Source organism: Perca fluviatilis, chromosome 20, assembly GCF_010015445.1.
Source record: "Perca fluviatilis chromosome 20, GENO_Pfluv_1.0, whole genome shotgun sequence".
Classification (NCBI taxonomy): Eukaryota; Metazoa; Chordata; class Actinopteri; order Perciformes; family Percidae; genus Perca; species Perca fluviatilis.
The window spans coordinates 35,431,233-35,449,376 of NC_053131.1; the positions used below are offsets into that span (position 1 = coordinate 35,431,233).

At 42.1% G+C, this 18,144-nt stretch overlaps 2 protein-coding genes across 6 annotated transcripts in view; one reads left to right on the forward strand and one right to left on the reverse strand.

Moving 5' to 3' along the window:
* Nucleotides 1-643: 643 nt before the first annotated feature.
* On the reverse strand, nucleotides 644-3,407 carry ankrd9 (ankyrin repeat domain 9). Of its 2 annotated transcripts, XM_039785018.1 has the most exons (3): nucleotides 3,236-3,407; nucleotides 2,422-2,609; nucleotides 644-2,067 (listed from the first exon to the last, which is right to left on the reverse strand). In XM_039785018.1, the coding sequence occupies exon 3, from the start codon at nucleotides 2,047-2,049 to the stop codon at nucleotides 1,228-1,230; it is 822 nt and encodes a 273-aa protein (XP_039640952.1). In that variant the 5' UTR covers nucleotides 2,050-2,067; nucleotides 2,422-2,609; nucleotides 3,236-3,407; the 3' UTR covers nucleotides 644-1,227. The 2 variants fall into 2 exon arrangements, with proteins under 2 accessions (XP_039640952.1, XP_039640950.1); XM_039785016.1 differs by lacking the exon at nucleotides 2,422-2,609 and having other exon boundaries at nucleotides 3,236-3,402.
* A 974-nt stretch (nucleotides 3,408-4,381) lies between these two features.
* Nucleotides 4,382-18,144, forward strand: part of LOC120548639 — a 31,050-nt gene continuing 17,287 nt past the window's right edge. For 3 of the 4 annotated variants that reach the window (XM_039784982.1, XM_039784985.1, XM_039784981.1), the window contains exon 1: nucleotides 4,383-4,575. The gene's annotated coding sequence lies outside the window, so the exon portion shown is untranslated. Of the gene's footprint in view, nucleotides 4,576-18,144 lie in introns of all 4 variants that reach the window. The other variant, XM_039784986.1, reaches the window with a different exon arrangement.

An 18,144-nucleotide genomic window follows, 5' to 3' on the forward strand; every position in this document is an offset into this window, starting at 1 on the left:
TAAAATCTACGCCGTTGCTACGTGCGTAGGTACTTGGAGACACGAACCTATGCCGGACCCTACACCGTAGCCTGACGTCACCTATCCAAAAATGGAACTACACGTCGTGGTGACGCACGTCTCTCGGCTGTGGCGTGGTAGCGTTGCATTTCCTCCGGCTCATGTCCTGGTTCTCCTTCTCCATAAACAACATGAGATCAAGGAGAGGGTTAACTTCTCCTGCTGTAGATCTCCCACCGTGGTCAGAAAGAACAGGGGAGACACTTTGGTTCTCTCAATATGATTCTAGAGTCACTACTCACTCTGAAGATAATCACCATCACTCTCCTACTCACTCTACCACACACACACACTCACTAATGCCGGCTCACAGCAGCGCAAAAAGTAAACCAAGAGTTTCGCGATTGACCCTATGGAAACCATACACCCCCTAGCGCTCTGGCGGTGAAATTCACCGCAATGCAAAGAAACGCGTTCAACCCCGACGCAGAACTCCGAAGAGTTGACGCAGAGGCATAAAACAGCTTTTAGGGTAAAATTAAACCTGCACTATGGAGTTGTGTTCATGATCTGATCTTCATATGAAAATACCTTTTGGGTCTGAAGGAGACACAGACTGGATCTATTTACGTACACACGCCTACACATTTAATAAATAGTATTTTATTTGCATCAAGGAAAGAAATTGATTTTTTTTACACTTGTATATACACCATCTCCCGTCGGGCTTCCACACATCCATTATACTGTTAATACCTTTTATTATAAACATTATAAATCCCTATCTCTATCATCAGGACGGAGCCAGACGTAAACATTTGGGGTTCCAGGAGAGTTCAAAATAAAATGGGGATCAAATGTCTTGTTTTGTCCACAACTCAAAGATATTCAGTTCAGAAAATATTCACATTTAACAAGCTGACATCACACAAGTTTCACTGTTTTATCATAAAAATGACTCAAACTGATTAATGGATTATCAAAATAGTTCAAAACTAATCCATTAATCTTTGCAGCTTAGTTTCAATGTCTGACTTGAACGTTAAACACAACAACTCAAATACTCTCATCTTAATATTTAGAATACTTCAGTCTCCTCACGGTCCTAAAGCCCGTCAGCTCAGACTTCTCAGCTGACTCAGCATTGTCCTGTTTTTAGTCTTTATTTACATTTCACCGTCCAATCGCAGCAGTCCTGCGGTGTTGTTTCCGCGGTTACATGCGAGTTCACTGCCAGCTGTGCGGCTGCAGGAAGTCCGGCAGCGTGCTGATCTGATCCGGGCCGGACCGGGCCAGACAGCGCAGTGCCTGCAGTAGCAGGGGGGGCGGGGCCAGGCCACACAGCCAGCTGAACACCTGGTTCCCCAGCAGGCTCTGCCAGCGGCGCGGCTCGTCCTGCAGCTGCCGCGGAGCCTCGGGCTCGGGCAGGAAGAGCAGCAGGAAGTCCAGGCAGCGCTGTGCCTGGCTCCGCTCCGCCTCCTCGCAGGACACGAGTCTCTGCAGCGCCGCTTCCAGGCCGGCCGGCCGTGCACCGTGCGCCAGCAGCAGCAGCAGGCAGTCGGGCCGGGACAGCTCCACCGCCAGCTGCACCGCCGTCTTCCCGGCGTCCGCCACGTGCGAGCAGCCGCCGCGGCTCTCCAGGTAGTCCGTCAGCGAGTCAGCGTGCTTCAGCGCCGCCGCCATCATGCTGAGGATCGCTGCGCGGTCATAGCGCACGGCTACGCTGAGGTGCGGCGCTCCGCTGCTGCGCCGGCAGCAGAAGCCGCAGCGCGGTGCTCTGAGCGCGCTCACAGAGTACGTGTCCAGCAGGTGGCGTGCGTAGTCCTGGTGGTCGTGCACGAGAGCGTAGAGCAGCGCCTCGGACGGCAGGAAGGCGCGCGGGTGTCCGTCCTCCCAGCTGAAGACCTCCATGCCGCGCATGTCCTCCAGCAGCCAGACAGGAAGTCGCTCCCGCACGGCACAGTAGAAGGAGAAGGACGTCTGCTCGCACTGCCGCTGAGACGGAGACGAAGACAGATGCTCCAGCTGAGAGGGCAGCAGCCACGGCATGACAACGCCGAGACACACCTGCACACACACAAGGAGGACACGTCCATTAATCAGCAGCTCTGATAATGTGTCCGTGAGTTCCAGCTATAGTCTATTTGGTTATAATGGACAGAAGAAGAGAACGAGATGCTGTAAAGACAGCATCATCAACAAATTAATCTTTCTCAAGAAGCCAGGCAGAGCGACAGGAACATTGCATTCTCATGAAACGGTTTATATGATATTGTATGAAAACTGATGCACAACGATTCTAATGACTGAGAGATTGAGATTATGATGCAAAAATACGGCAACAACAGGCCGGTCACATGCCAGTTAAATTTAGCGTCTTAAAGTTAAATTTATCTGAGAAAAGGTAAACTAGCCGGCTACCTTGAGGCGACGCTCCTTTCAGACTCCTTACAGTTGAGTTCAGGCAACAAAAAGACTGATCTGGAGTACTACGACTCCGGTGGGTGGAGCAGTTAGAGGCTCGTACAGCGAAGCCTGGTTGGCTGAAGGAGCTGTAATAGATTACCCTCTCAGAGCAGATCTGTGGATCTGTTGTCCAAACTTTTCAGCTTAATAAAAGTGTTTAAGAAGAGACACTACAGGTGAACAGGTAGAATATGAAACTAAGAGATATCGGCAGGAAACTTTCCAACTGATTACTGACATTAAGACGATCATTTTCTGTCTGAAATGCTGTTTAAATATGCAAATGAGGCATTATATAACGCTAAATCCACAGACATAAACCGACAAAGTGTAGTAAAATAAATGGTTTCTGAAAAAAGAAATGTTATTGTAGATAATCAAAGTCCATGTCAATGTTTCTGTGTGCCATGTGTCTCCTAAACCGTTGGGCAGGGGTCTCCAAACTGTGTCAAGAACGTTGCAGTGATGGTAAGTTTTGGGTTTTCTGACTAAAACGTTGAGAAAACAGGCTTAAGGTTATTAAGAACAGCTGGGAACCCTGAAGCCATTTAGTTCTACAGTTTTATTTATTAGCTTTTTATTTGTACTTTTTCATTCAAACTGTTTTTAAATTGTACACAAAACTGTAACATGACGGACATTCTCTGTAAATGTTGATGTTTTTGATGCTGTTTTTAAGATATATTTCTAATTAATAAGTCCATGAAGAAACCACCTGTTATTTGAAGCTTTAAGACCGTAATGTCAGTGACATGAGGTGGACACACACCTGTCTGAAGTCAGTCCCAAAAAGAAACGGTTTAATCTTGCTGTTTGGGTTGTGTTGGTCCTGCAGCGTCTCAGTCCGTCTGTCCCTCGGTCAAACCTCGGTCCTCAGCTGGGTCTGGCTTTTATAGGCCGCTCCATGGACGTTTGTTTTTGGAGTAGAGAGGCGGGAGAGGATCGAGTGTCTCGCATAGCGAACATAGCGGCCTTCACCCAGCTGCTGAACTCTAAACCATGAAGACCGTAAACACCCGCAGACGTCAGTCAACAGACTCAGACAGTCACAGGACTGCTCATTGGGATTATTGATGATTGATATGCTGATTACTGACTACAAAATCTTCATTGTAGATGAAAAGGTTGCCCTTCAAAATAAAAGAGAAATACATTATATATTTGAAACCTAACTGTGTGTGTGTGTGTGTGTGTGTGTGTGTGTGTGTGTGTGTGTGTGTGTGTGTGTGTGTGTGTGTGTGTGTGTGTGTGTGTGTGTGTGTGTGTGTGTGTGTGTGTGTGTGTGTGTGTGTGTGTGTGTGTGGGTTTTGTGTGTGTGTTTGTTTTTTTTTTTTGTGTGTGTGTGTGTGTGTGTGTGTGTGTGTGTGTGTGTGTGTGTGTGTGTGTGTGTGATGAAGTCCACACGGACATACTATGGTAAGAGCCAATGAGGTTTAACCATGTATCAGCTAATTTAAATAGCTCACGTTACTGTAATGTGTCAACAGTTAACTTCATGTAATATTGGATGAGGAGTTTTCTTTTGAACCAGTTCCTTCCTGAGACAGAGCCACCGTTGCTATGTCTGGAGCTCAGCGCCGCTTGAGACCGTTGGGATTGGTTTAAAGAAATGTAAACAACCCAGAGAGTTATTTCAGCAACTAGAACAGGTTTTGTCCAGGGTGGTTTGCCGCCTTAACTTCCTGCTTTACTCCCGTCAGAACTACTACAGCCACTAGAGAGCGCCGCAACTACAGACCTTAATATAGGGCAGAATGATGCTGGAACAAATGGGTTTGGGGGGAGTTTATTGTGAGGGTGTAACAGGTACACAGGAGGAACAGGATTGGTTTCCCCCTATTCTTCACACACTTCCTCCATGATGAATTAAAAATCTGGGCTGACGTGACAATCATCATCCTCCTCCACTGTGTGAGCCTACATTTTTACTGTTTGTTTATATCCAATGCTGTGAGTCTGTCAGCAGAGCTACTGGGAGAGGAGGAGAGACTGGGAACTCACAACACAGAAGGAAGAGAGCCACTGTTGAACCTGAAGGAGGAAATACGTTGAGAAGTTTGAGAAACATCAGAGGAAAAACTAAAAGAGAAGGAGAAGAACAGATCGACGGTAAGAAAATGATTTGTCTTTTTGAACATTACAGAATAAAGATCCATCAGACAGGGAAGCTTCCTCATTCAGGACGTCTCATCCTCTTCATAACTTTTCTTCTGAGGCCGGCTGCACACTGGCTGCGTGGCGTGTCTGTGTTTATTTGGGCTCCCATGGTAACAGGTTAGAGCCTGCGTGACACACACGTCTCACAAAACGCATGCATACTAGAAATAGGACCGACGCCTATTTTTCAAGGAAGCGTTTCCAGACAACATAGAATATGAAAAGATGTTTCTATGTCATTTTGTCACGATTACATTTAATAAATGACACGTTGATGCTTGAAAGTCTCGAAGTTTTGACATAAATGCAGATATAAATGTAATTTAACCCTCATGCCCTCCTTAAAAAAACGTACTCTCGACACCTTCGTGGCAAAAATGTCCACGCACACAAAAACTGCTATTAAATCATCATATATCAATATTTGTTTCTGCTTTTTTTTCCATAAATCACTTAAACAACTTGTAACCTAATCAAAACTACCAAACATTCAATCATTTTAATTTTAACCCTTTAAATGCCAGTTTATTTGAAGTATTTCATTTTTTATTACAAAAAAACACAAAAAAGGATTTTTTTCCCATATAATGAATAATATGTAGATGGGGCTTTGGTGGTGATTAGAGGCTTGGATATGTCAAAGATAAGCAACAAAATGAATTTGATTGCATTAGTATTTTTACATAGTGCCAGATACTCCCTTTGGACACCTTCGAGGCAAAAATTTACATGTCCAAAAAACTGATATTAAATCCTCATATATCAATATTCTTTTCTGCTTTTTTTTCATAAATCACTTAAACAACTTCTAAATTGCTCAAAACTACCAAACATTTAATCATTTTCTGGATTTTAACCCTTTAAATGCCAATTTTAAATCTTTGAAGTAACAATTATTTATGAAAAACCCAACAAAACATTAATTATTTTCCATAAAATAAATCATAGGGGAATGGGGCTTTGGTGGGGATTAGAGGCTTGGATATGTCAAAGATAAGCAACAAAACTGATTTGATTGCATTAGTACTTTTTATGTAGTTCCAGATACTCCCTCTGGACACCTTTGAGGCAAAAATGGCCCCATTGACTTCCATTATAACCACATGTTTTGATCTCACTGCCTTTACAGTATAAAACCATGCATTCTGTAATGTCAGCATTTCATTTGGAAGACAACTAGTCATATTTGACATTTTTACAGTATTTTACCAGATTCAACCATTTTGCCCTTGTAGGTCGATGCATGAAATTATAGTTATATTATGGTGCTCTGTGTGTGTGTGTGTGTGTGTGTGAGAGAGAGAGTTTGCGTAAACCTGTAAGCAAGCAATGATCATTTTAGGGCTGAAAAAAGGCATCTTTTGAAGGATGCATTTCATGTGTCTTTGAAGACGTGCTTGAATAAAAACATTTGTCTCCTGCATTTGCTGTAAACTGGCGCTTATCATTTCAAATGGTTTGTGGGACATGGTGGCCCTGAAGACTGGTCTCCCACTATGGACATCCCACAGGCTCCGGGTGGATTCCCCTTTGGACCGGTACACACCAGCCAAGTGTGAAGTCCCATGTATGTTAAAATCTCTTGAGCATCCACATCACTCCATCCTGAGATTGAACACCTCCCGTGTAGGTTTGTTATTTCCTGAATCAGCTGGATCAAGTCAAGAGTGAAGAAAAGGTGGAAAGAGGATGCCACATCATGGATTCTTGATATGGCATATCTCGTGGGCTCTGACATCATGCCGGTCGGTGCTTGAATGTTGCGCGTCTCAGTATTAGATGGAGACCAGACTTGCCAATTCTTCACGGTCCATTCAATGTTAGGATGGACAGGATCTTCAGTGTCCTCTCCACTTTCAGAGGAAGGTTAGAGGCACTCACAGAGTTGGAGGACACCAGTGACCATTTTGTCAGACTCCAGAAACTTGTGTCCCCTTCAGATGAGTCCTGCAGTTGGCTGGAAGATAAAGGCTCCTTCTCTTTGCTCCAGGTCTTTCTCCTTCTCTAGAGCCAGGTGCATGAACACACTAATAGTTGGTTTTGTTTACAACAAATGCAGGAGACAATGTTTTTATTCAAGCACGTCTTCAAAGACACATGAAATGCATCCTTCAAAAGATGCCCTTTTTCAACCAAATTTACACAAACTCTCTCACACACAGACACGCGTGCATGCATGCACACACACAACACACACACACACACACACACACACACACACACACACACACACACACACATACACATACACGCTCCATAATATGTGTGACATTTTTTGTGTTTTTTTTATAAATAATGACATACTTCAAATACATAAACTGGCATTTAAAGGGTTAAAATCCTGAAAATGATTGAATGTTTGGTGGTTTTGATTAGGTTAGAAGTTGTTTAAGTGATTTAAGAAAAAAAAGCAGAAAAAAATATTGATATATGATGATATAATGATTTTGTGTGCGTGGCCATTTTTGCCACGAAGGTGTCCAAAGGGTACAAAATGAATCATTTAAGTATAAAAGACATGTAAGAGTAAAAAACACTGGATTTAAAAAATTTGGCTGAAAAGAAAGGTTCCTACAAAATTTCATGCCATAAGCAGTAACACAGCAAAAATGATCACAAAATGAAAAAAAAACTTGAGAAAAATGTACAAAAATGACCGAGGAGGGCATGAGGGTTAAAAAAATAAAAAAATTCTTATCAGATTTTCTAATATTGCACCTGTCAAAACAGAAGGAAATATTCTGGAGCCTATTTTGCCGTCAATACTGCCGACGTTGTCTTTGCTGTAATTCAATTCAATTTCAATTAAATTTTATTTATAGTATCAAATCATAACAGAGTTATCTCGAGACACTTTACAGATAGAGTAGGTCTAGACCACACTCTATAAATTCCAAAACCCCAACAATTACAGTAATTCCCTCAAGAGCAAGCATTAGCAGTGGCTATTGCGACAGTGGCAAGAAAAACTCCCTTTTAGGAAGACACCTCGGCAGACCCAGACTCTTGGTTGGCTGTTGTCTGACGGGCGGTTGGGGGTGTGATGAACAGTGGCAAATAGTCACATTAAAGATAATGGAACAGTGACTTTGAAGGTATCGTGAAGTTCATGTCATAGCAGGGCACATGCGTGTCATACTGAGTAGTGCAGTCTCCTATACTGGATCCTGACTACTCTGTGCATATGAACATCACAGCAGGCGTTGCGGGATGTAGCGTGCGCTGCAGAGCATGGGTGGATCTGCGGGCCCGCAGGGCGCACGGGACACCGCGGCGGGAATTGCATAGAATCGCAGAGCTATGCTCTGCGAAGAAGAATCATAAGGACTCGGGGAGTAAACTCCCCAGAGCTAGGTTAGTAACAAGCATTTCTGGGACAGGATGCATACAAAAGTAAACAAGTAGAGATGAGAGAGCAGCTCAGTGTGTCATAGGAAGGAAGGAACTTCCCGGCAGTCTAGAATTATAATAGCATAACTAAGAGAGGCAGGTTAGAGAGAGGTGCCTTGTCGGGCTAGAACTCTCCCCCAACCGGATCCGGGCTGTACTGGCCTGCCTCCCTCTGCTCTCGCTATATTATTGATTATATAATAAATAAAACAGATAGCTCTGAAGAGGAGCAGATGGGCCGGGTTAGGTGGACGCTGCAACTCCTCACTCCCTAACTATAAGCTTTATCAAAGAGGAGGGTTTTCAGTTTACTCTTAAATATGGTGGCGGTGTCTGCCCCTCCCGAATCCAAAGTGGGAGCTGGTTCCACAGGAGAGGGGCGCGGCTGCGAAGGCTCTGGCCCCCAGTCTACATTTAGAGACTCTAGGAACCACAAGTAGCTCTGCATTCTGGGAGCATAGTGCTCTACTAGGACAATAAGGTACTAAGAGCTCTTCTAGGTATGATGGTGCTTGACCATTTAGAGCTTTGTAGGTCAGGAGGAGGATTTTAAATTCGATCCTAGATTTCACAGGAAGTCAATGCAGAGAAGCCAATACAGGAGAAATATGATCTCTTCTCTTAGTTCTCATCAGAACACGTGCTGCAGCATTCTGGATCAGCTGGAGAGTCTTAAGGGACTTATTTGAGCAACCTGATAATAAGGAATTACAGTAGTCTAGTCTAGAAGTAATGAGTGGCGGACTGGATTTTTTCAGCATCGTTTTGAGACAGGATATTCCTAATTTTGGCAATGTTACGAAGATGGAAAAAGGCTGTTCTTGAGGTTTGTTTTAAAGTGGGCGTTGGAGGATATATCCTGATCGAAAATAACTCCTAAATTTCTGACAGTAGTGCTGGAGGCCAGTAGCCTGACGTGGTACTACTCAGATTCTAGTCAGAATGTGAGTCTGAAACCGCTCCATTGGGCTGTGATTATGGGCGTGTTCCAACCGAACCAGGAAAAAAATGCCTCTGCATTCATTGGATAGACCTCCAATCAATCAGAGCAACGGAACTCAACTCAACTGTCAACAGAACTCAACACTGTGTATCATCTCCATAGCAACCACTCTTTGCACAATGCAGTCTCCTTAACTTCCGACTTTTAGACTTTTTGAAGCTGGATATATCATTTGTTTCTTGTAAATATAAATGTGGATAACGTTAGTGATAGTGACATGCTCGCTACAGTTGCATTTCTAGAGATGGATCGGCGAAAACACGTTTTATTTCTCTGATTCACGGCATTGTTCTAGCGCCGGCGCTGCCTCTCTCCAGTCTCTCTCTATGTCTCTCCACCATATAACGCTCTCTCTCTTCAGTCTCTCTCTATCTCGCTCCACCATATAACACTCTCTCTCTCCAGTCTCTCTCTATCTCGCTCCACCATATAACGCTACCGTGCTTTCGGGCAGTTGTTGAGGCTCCTCTGCTGAGGATTTTAAAATGAATGCGCTGTCGATATCGTCTGTAACAGACGCGATGGTGGAATCTACACATCTCAATTCTCCAGTGGCAGCCACCTGTTGTAAACAAATCCAACCCAAGCGTTCTTTGGTGACGTGGTTGATTCTATTACTGTTGATCATCTGTCTGACAATCTGATTGGTCCAAACAGATCCTGTTCGGGCAATAATTGCTTCTCAACAGAGCGACTCCAGAGCGAACTTCCCGACCTCGAATTTTGTGGGCGGGGCTAAGTTCGGCTGGCATCCAGGCTAGGAGGCCATGGCAATACCATCCAGAGTAGCTATATCTTTAGATAATGAAGTTCGGAGGTGCGTGGGTCCCATCACAATAACTTCAGTTTTGTTTGAGTTTAACATCAGGAAATTGTGGGTCATCCAGGATTTTATATCTTTAATACACACTTGAAGTTTAGCTAACTGACCACTTTCGTCTGGCTTAATTGACAAATGTAATTGGGTGTCGTCTGCGTAACAGTGAAAGTTAATTGAGTGTTTCCTAATAATATTACCTAGAGGAAGCATATATAAGGAAAATAGAATTGGTCCAAGCACTGAGCCTTGAGGAACGCCATGGCTAACTTTAAGCGTGCTTGGAGGGTTTATCGTTAATGTTAACAAATTGGGATCGGCTCCAGAGAAATAGGAGTTCTCTTTAATGCCAACTAAGTGTTCCAGTCTCTGTGACAGGATGGTATGGTCAATAGTGTCAAATGCAGCACTAAGATCTAGTAAAACAAGAATGGAGTCCTTTGTCTGCAGCAGTTAGAAGGTCGTTAGTAATTTTCACCAGTGCCGTCTCTGTGCTATGATGCTTTCTAAATCCTGATTGAAAGTCATCAAATAAACTATTGCTATGTAGAAAATCACATAACTGATTAGCAACTACCTTCTCAAGGATCTTGGATAAAGGGAAGATTAGATATAGGTTTATAGTTTGCTAAGACCTCAGGATCTAGGGTTGTTTTTTCAAGAGGGTTTTATCACTGCTACTTTAAATGACTGCGGTACATAACCTGTTAATAAGGACATATTGATCATATCGTAATGGAGTGTTAACCACGGGTACGCTTCTTTGAGTAGCCTCGTTGGGATGGGGTCTAAGAGACAGGTAGATGGCTTAGCTGAAGATACCTTTAAAATTAATTGTTGAAGGTCTATGGGAAAAAGCAATCTAAAAATATGTGGGACTAGTCGTTCTTTCTAGCGGTCCTGCGTTTAAAGATGAACCGTTAGAAGCTGTGGGCAAGAGGTGATGGATTTTATCTCTAATTGTTATAATTTTATCATTAAAGAAGCTCATGAAGTCATCACTACTCAGAGCTAGAGAAATAGATGGCTCAGTAGAGTTGTGACTATCTGTCAGCCTGGCTACAGTGCTGAAAAGAAACCTTGGGTTGTTCTTATTTTCTTCTATTAGTGATGAGTAATAGTCTGATCTGGCCTTTCTTAGGGCCTTCCTATAGGTTTTGAGACTTTCTTACCAATCCAAACGAGATTCTTCCACTTTGGTGGAACGCCATTTACTTCCTGGTTTTGAGATTTGTTATATAATAATGCAAGTTCGGGTGTTCAGGGCGTCTATCCTCTTCATAACTTTTCTTCTGGGCCGTGCCACTGGCTGCTTGGCGTGTCTGTGTTTATTTGGGCTCCCATGGTAACAGGTTAGAGCGCCTGCGTGACACCACACGTCTCACAAAACACATGCATACTAGAAATAGGACCGACGCCTATTTTTCAAGGAAGCGTTTTCCAGACAACATAGAATATGAAAAGATGTTTCTATGTCATTTTGTCACGATTACATTTAATAAATGACACGTTGATGCTTGAAAGTCTCGAAGTTTTGACATAAATGCAGATATAAATGTAATTTAACCCTCATGCCCTCCTTAAAAAAACGTACTCGACACCGCCTTGGCAAAAATGTCCACGCACACAAAAACTGCTATTAAATCATCATATATCAATATTTGTTTCTGCTTTTTTTCCATAAATCACTTAAACAACTTGTAACCTAATCAAAACTACCAAACATTCAATCATTTTAATTTTAACCCTTTAAATGCCAGTTTATTTGAAGTATTTCATTTTTATTACAAAAACACAAAAAGGATTTTTTTCCCATATAATGAATAATATGTAGATGGGGCTTTGGTGGTGATTAGAGGCTTGGATATGTCAAAGATAAGCAACAAAATGAATTTGATTGCATTAGTATTTTTACATAGTGCCAGATACTCCCTTTGGACACCTTCCGGGGCAAAAATTTACATGTCCAAAAACTGATATTAAATCCTCATATATCAATATTCTTTTCTGCTTTTTTTTCTAAATCACTTAAACAACTTCTAAATTGCTCAAAACTACCAAACATTTAATCATTTTCTGGATTTTAACCCTTTAAATGCCAATTTTAAATCTTTGAAGTAACAATTATTTAAGAAAACCCAACAAAACATTAATTATTTTCCATAAAATAAATCATAGGGAATGGGGCTTTGGTGGGGATTAGAGGCTTGGATATGTCAAAGATAAGCAACAAAACTGATTTGATTGCATTAGTACTTTTATGTAGTTCCAGATACTCCCTCTGGACACCTTTGAGGCAAAAATGGCCCCATTGACTTCCATTATAACCACATGTTTTGATCTCACTGCCTTTACAGTATAAAACCATGCATTCTGTAATGTCAGCATTCCATTTGGAAGACAACTAGTCATATTTGACATTTTACAGTATTTTACCAGATTCAACCATTTTGCCCTTGTGAGTGCGATGCATGAAATTATAGTTATATTATGGTGCTCTGTGTGTGTGTGTGTGTGTGTTTTTGTGTTTTGTGTGTGTGTGTGTGTTGTGTGTGTGTGTGTGTGTGTGGAGAGAGTTTGTGTAAACCTGTAAGCAAGCAATGATCATTTTAGGGCTGAAAAAAGGCATCTTTTGAAGGATGCATTTCATGTGTCTTTGAAGACGTGCTTGAATAAAAACATTTGTCTCCTGCATTTGCTGTAAACTGGCGCTTATCATTTCAAATGGTTTGTGGGACATGGTGGCCCTGAAGACTGGTCTCCCACTATGGACATCCCACAGGCTCCGGGTGGATTCCCCTTTGGACCGGTACACACCAGCCAAGTGTGAAGTCCCATGTATGTTAAAATCTCTTGAGCATCCACATCACTCCATCCTGAGATTGAACACCTCCCGTGTAGGTTTGTTATTTCCTGAATCAGCTGGATCAAGTCAAGAGTGAAGAAAAGGTGGAAAGAGGATGCCACATCATGGATTCTTGATATGGCATATCTCGTGGGCTCTGACATCATGCCGGTCGGTGCTTGAATGTTGCGCAGCGTCTCAGTATTAGATGGAGACCAGACTTGCCAATTCTTCACTGTCCATTCAATGTTAGGATGGACAGGATCTTCAGTGTCCTCTCCACTTTCAGAGGAAGGTTAGAGGCACTCACAGAGTTGGAGGACACCAGTGACCATTTTGTCAGACTCCAGAAACTTGTGTCCCCTTCAGATGAGTCCTGCAGTTGGCTGGAAGATAAAAGCTCCTTCTCTTTGCTCCAGGTCTGTCTCCTTCTCTAGAGCCAGGTGCATCAACACACTAATAGTTGTTTCTGTTTACAACAAATGCAGGAGACAATGTTTTTATTCAAGCACGTCTTCAAAGACACATGAAATGCATCCTTCAAAAAAGCCCTTTTTACCCAAATTTACACAAACTCTCTCTCACACAGACACACAGCACACACACACACACACACACACACAAAAAAAAAAAAAAAAAAAAAATACAACACACACACACATACACAAACAAAAAATTGGATATAAATAATATATATTTCAAAATGTTAAATAGTTTATAAAAGAAAATGTGTTATAATGAGTAATGGGGCTTTCTCGAAGTTCCAGAGTAAATACATAAAAATATAATCAAAAGTTTTGTTGATTTACATACAAGCCTCTAATCCCACCAAAGCCCCATCTACATACGACTTCATTATATGGGAAAAAATCATTTTTGTGTTGTTTTTTTATAAATAATGACATACTTCAAATACATAAACTGGCATTTAAAGGGTTAAAATCCTGAAAATGATTGAATGTTTGGTGGTTTTGATTAGGTTAGAAGTTGTTTAAGTGATTTAAGAAAAAAAGCAGAAAAAAAATATTGATATATGATGATATAATGATTTTGTGTGTGGTGGCCATTTTTACACGAAGGTGTCCAAAGGGTACAAAATGAATCATTTAAGTATAAAAGACATGTAAGAGTAAAAAACACTGGATTTAAAAAATTTGGCTGAAAAGAAAGGTTCCTACAAAATTTCATGCCATAAGCAGTAACACAGCAAAAATGATCACAAAATGAAAAAAAAACTTGAGAAAAATGTACAAAAATGACCGAGGAGGGCATGAGGGTTAAAAAAATAAAAAAATTCTTATCAGATTTTCTAATATTGCACCTGTCAAAACAGAAGGAAATATTCTGGAGCCTATTTTGCCGTCAATACTGCCGACGTTGTCTTTGCTGTAATTCAATTCAATTTCAATTAAATTTTATTTATAGTATCAAATCATAACAGAGTTATCTCGAGACACTTTACAGATAGAGTAGGTCTAGACCACACTCTATAAATTCCAAAACCCCAACAATTACAGTAATTCCCTCAAGAGCAAGCATTAGCAGTGGCTATTGCGACAGTGGCAAGGAAAAACTCCCTTTTAGGAAGACACCTCGGCAGACCCAGACTCTTGGTAGGCGGTGTCTGACGGGCCGGTTGGGGGTGTGATGAACAGTGGCAAATAGTCACATTAAAGATAATGGAACAGTGACTTTGAAGGTCATCGTGAAGTTCATGTCATAGCAGGGCACATCGTGTCATACTGAGTAGTGCAGTCTCCTATACTGGATCCTGACTACTCTGTGCATATGAACATCACAGCAGGGCGTTAGCGGGATGTAACGTGGCGCTGCAGAGCATGGGTGGATGCGTGGACGCAGCAGGACGCAGCAGGACACGGCCGGGAATTGCATAGAATCGCAGAGCTATGCTCTGCGAAGAAGAATCATAAGGACTCCGGGGAGTAAACTCCCCAGAGATAGGTTAGTAACAAGCATTTCTGGGACAGGATGCATACAAAAGTAAACAAGTAGAGATGAGAGAGCAGCTCAGTGTGTCATAGGAAGGAAGGAACTTCCCCGGCAGTCTAGAATTATAATAGCATAACTAAGAGAGGCAGGTTAGAGAGAGGTGCCTTGTCGGTCTAGAACTCTCCCCAACCGGATCGGGCTGTACTGGCCTGCCTCCCTCTGCTCTCGCTATATTATTGATTATATAATAAATAAAACTGATGGCTACGAAGAGGAGCAGATGGGCCGGGTTAGGTGGACGCTGCAACTCCTCACTCCCTAACTATAAGCTTTATCAAAGAGGAGGGTTTTCAGTTTACTCTTAAATATGGTGACGGTGTCTGCCCCTCGAATCCAAAGTGGGAGCTGGTTCCACAGGAGCGGAGCCTGGTAGCTGAAGGCTCTGGCCCCCAGTCTACATTTAGAGACTCTAGGAACCACAAGTAGCTCTGCATTCTGGGAGCATAGTGCTCTACTAGGACAATAAGGTACTAAGAGCTCTTCTAGGTATGATGGTGCTTGACCATTTAGAGCTTTGTAGGTCAGGAGGAGGATTTTAAATTCGATCCTAGATTTCACAGGAAGTCAATGCAGAGAAGCCAATACAGGAGAAATATGATCTCTTCTCTTAGTTCTCATCAGAACACGTGCTGCAGCATTCTGGATCAGCTGGAGAGTCTTAAGGGACTTATTTGAGCAACCTGATAATAAGGAATTACAGTAGTCTAGTCTAGAAGTAATGAGTGGCATGGACTAGTTTTTTCAGCATCGTTTTGAGACAGGATATTCCTAATTTTGGCAATGTTACGAAGATGGAAAAAGGCTGTTCTTGAGGTTTGTTTTAAGTGGGCGTTGGAGGATATATCCTGATCGAAAATAACTCCTAAATTTCTGACAGTAGTGCTGGAGGCCAGTAGCCTGACGTGGTACTACTCAGATTCTAGTCAGAATGTGAGTCTGAAACCGCTCCATTGGGCTGTGATTATGGGGCGTGTTCCAACCGAACCAGGAAAAAAAATGCCTCTGCATTCATTGGATAGACCTACAACCAATCAGAGCAACGAAACTCAACTCAACTGTCAACAGAACTCAACACTGTGTATCATCTCCATAGCAACCACTCTTTGCACAATGCATTCGTTCTAACTTCCGACTTTTAGACTTTTTTGAAGCTGGATATATCATTTGTTTCTTGTAAATATAAATGTGGATAACGTTAGTGATAGTGACATGCTCGCTACAGTTGCATTTCTAGAGATGGATCGGCGAAAACACGTTTTATTTCTCTGATTCACGGCATTGTTCTAGCGCCGGCGCTGCCTCTCTCCAGTCTCTCTCTATGTCTCTCCACCATATAACGCTCTCTCTCTTCAGTCTCTCTCTATCTCGCTCCACCATATAACACTCTCTCTCTCCAGTCTCTCTCTATCTCGCTCCACCATATAACGCTACCGTGCTTTCGGGCAGTTGTTGAGGCTCCTCTGCTGAGGATTTTAAAATGAATGCGCTGTCGATATCGTCTGTAACAGACGCGATGGTGGAATCTACACATCTCAATTCTCCAGTGGCAGCCACCTGTTGTAAACAAATCCAACCCAAGCGTTCTTTGGTGACGTGGTTGATTCTATTACTGTTGATCATCTGTCTGACAATCTGATTGGTCCAAACAGATCCTGTTCGGGCAATAATTGCTTCTCAACAGAGCGACTCCAGAGCGAACTTCCCGACCTCGAATTTTGTGGGCGGGGCTAAGTTCGGCTGGCATCCAGGCTAGGAGGCCATGGCAATACCATCCAGAGTAGCTATATCTTTAGATAATGAAGTTCGGAGGTGCGTGGGTCCCATCACAATAACTTCAGTTTTGTTTGAGTTTAACATCAGGAAATTGTGGGTCATCCAGGATTTTATATCTTTAATACACACTTGAAGTTTAGCTAACTGACCACTTTCGTCTGGCTTAATTGACAAATGTAATTGGGTGTCGTCTGCGTAACAGTGAAAGTTAATTGAGTGTTTCCTAATAATATTACCTAGAGGAAGCATATATAAGGAAAATAGAATTGGTCCAAGCACTGAGCCTTGAGGAACGCCATGGCTAACTTTAGCGTGCTTGGAGGGTTTATCGTTAATGTTAACAAATTGGGATCGCTCAGAGAAATAGGACTCCTTTAATGCCAACTAAGTGTTCCAGTCTCTGTGACAGGATGGTATGGTCAATAGTGTCAAATGCAGCACTAAGATCTAGTAAAACAAGAATGGAGTCCTTTGTCTGCAGCAGTTAGAAGGTCGTTAGTAATTTTCACCAGTGCCGTCTCTGTGCTATGATGCTTTCTAAATCCTGATTGAAAGTCATCAAATAAACTATTGCTATGTAGAAAATCACATAACTGATTAGCAACTACCTTCTCAAGGATCTTGGATAAAAAGGGAAGATTAGATATAGGTTTATAGTTTGCTAAGACCTCAGGATCTAGGGTGGGTTTTTTCAGAAGAGGTTTTATCACTGCTACTTTAAATGACTGCGGTACATAACCTGTTAATAAGGACATATTGATCATATCGTAATGGAGTGTTAACCACGGGTAACGCTTCTTTGAGTAGCCTCGTTGGGATGGGGTCTAAGAGACAGGTAGATGGCTTAGCTGAAGATACCTTTAAAATTAATTGTTGAAGGTCTATAGGAAAAAAGCAATCTAAAAATATGTCGGGACTAGTCGTTCTTTCTAGCGGTCCTGCGTTTAAAGATGAACCGTTAGAAGCTGTGGGCAAGAGGTGATGGATTTTATCTCTAATTGTTATAATTTTATCATTAAAGAAGCTCATGAAGTCATCACTACTCAGAGCTAGAGAAATAGATGGCTCAGTAGAGTTGTGACTATCTGTCAGCCTGGCTACAGTGCTGAAAAGAAACCTTGGGTTGTTCTTATTTTCTTCTATTAGTGATGAGTAATAGTCTGATCTGGCCTTTCTTAGGGCCTTCCTATAGGTTTTGAGACTTTCTTACCAATCCAAACGAGATTCTTCCACTTTGGTGGAACGCCATTTACTTTCCTGGTTTCGCGAGATTTGTTTTAATATGCAAGTGTGGGAGTTATACTAAGGTGCTAGTTTCCTTTGCTTCATTATCTTCTTTTTGAGGGGAGCAACAGAGTCTAAAGTCGTCCATAGGCAGGTCGTAGCACCGTCTACAAACGTATCAATTTGGGAGGGACTGAGGTTAACATAAAGGTCCTCTGTTATGTTAAGGCATGACATAGAGTCAAATGCTGTTGGAATATCTTCCTTAAATTTAGCTATAGCACTGTCAGATAAGCATCTGGTGTAGAAGCTTTTATCTAATTTAGTATAGTCACGTAGTAAGAATTCGAAAGTAATTAAAGAATAATACCGAATTCTGTGGAAATATTATTAAATCCTCAATTTCAATACCATATGCCAGCACAAGGTCGAGGGTGTGGTTAAACAGTGCGTCGCCTT

Excerpts from the sequence above, each read along its gene's own strand:
- ankrd9 (XM_039785018.1), bottom strand. The coding sequence starts at position 2,049 with ATGCCGTGGCTGCTGCCCTCTCAGCTGGAGCATCTGTCTTCGTCTCCG.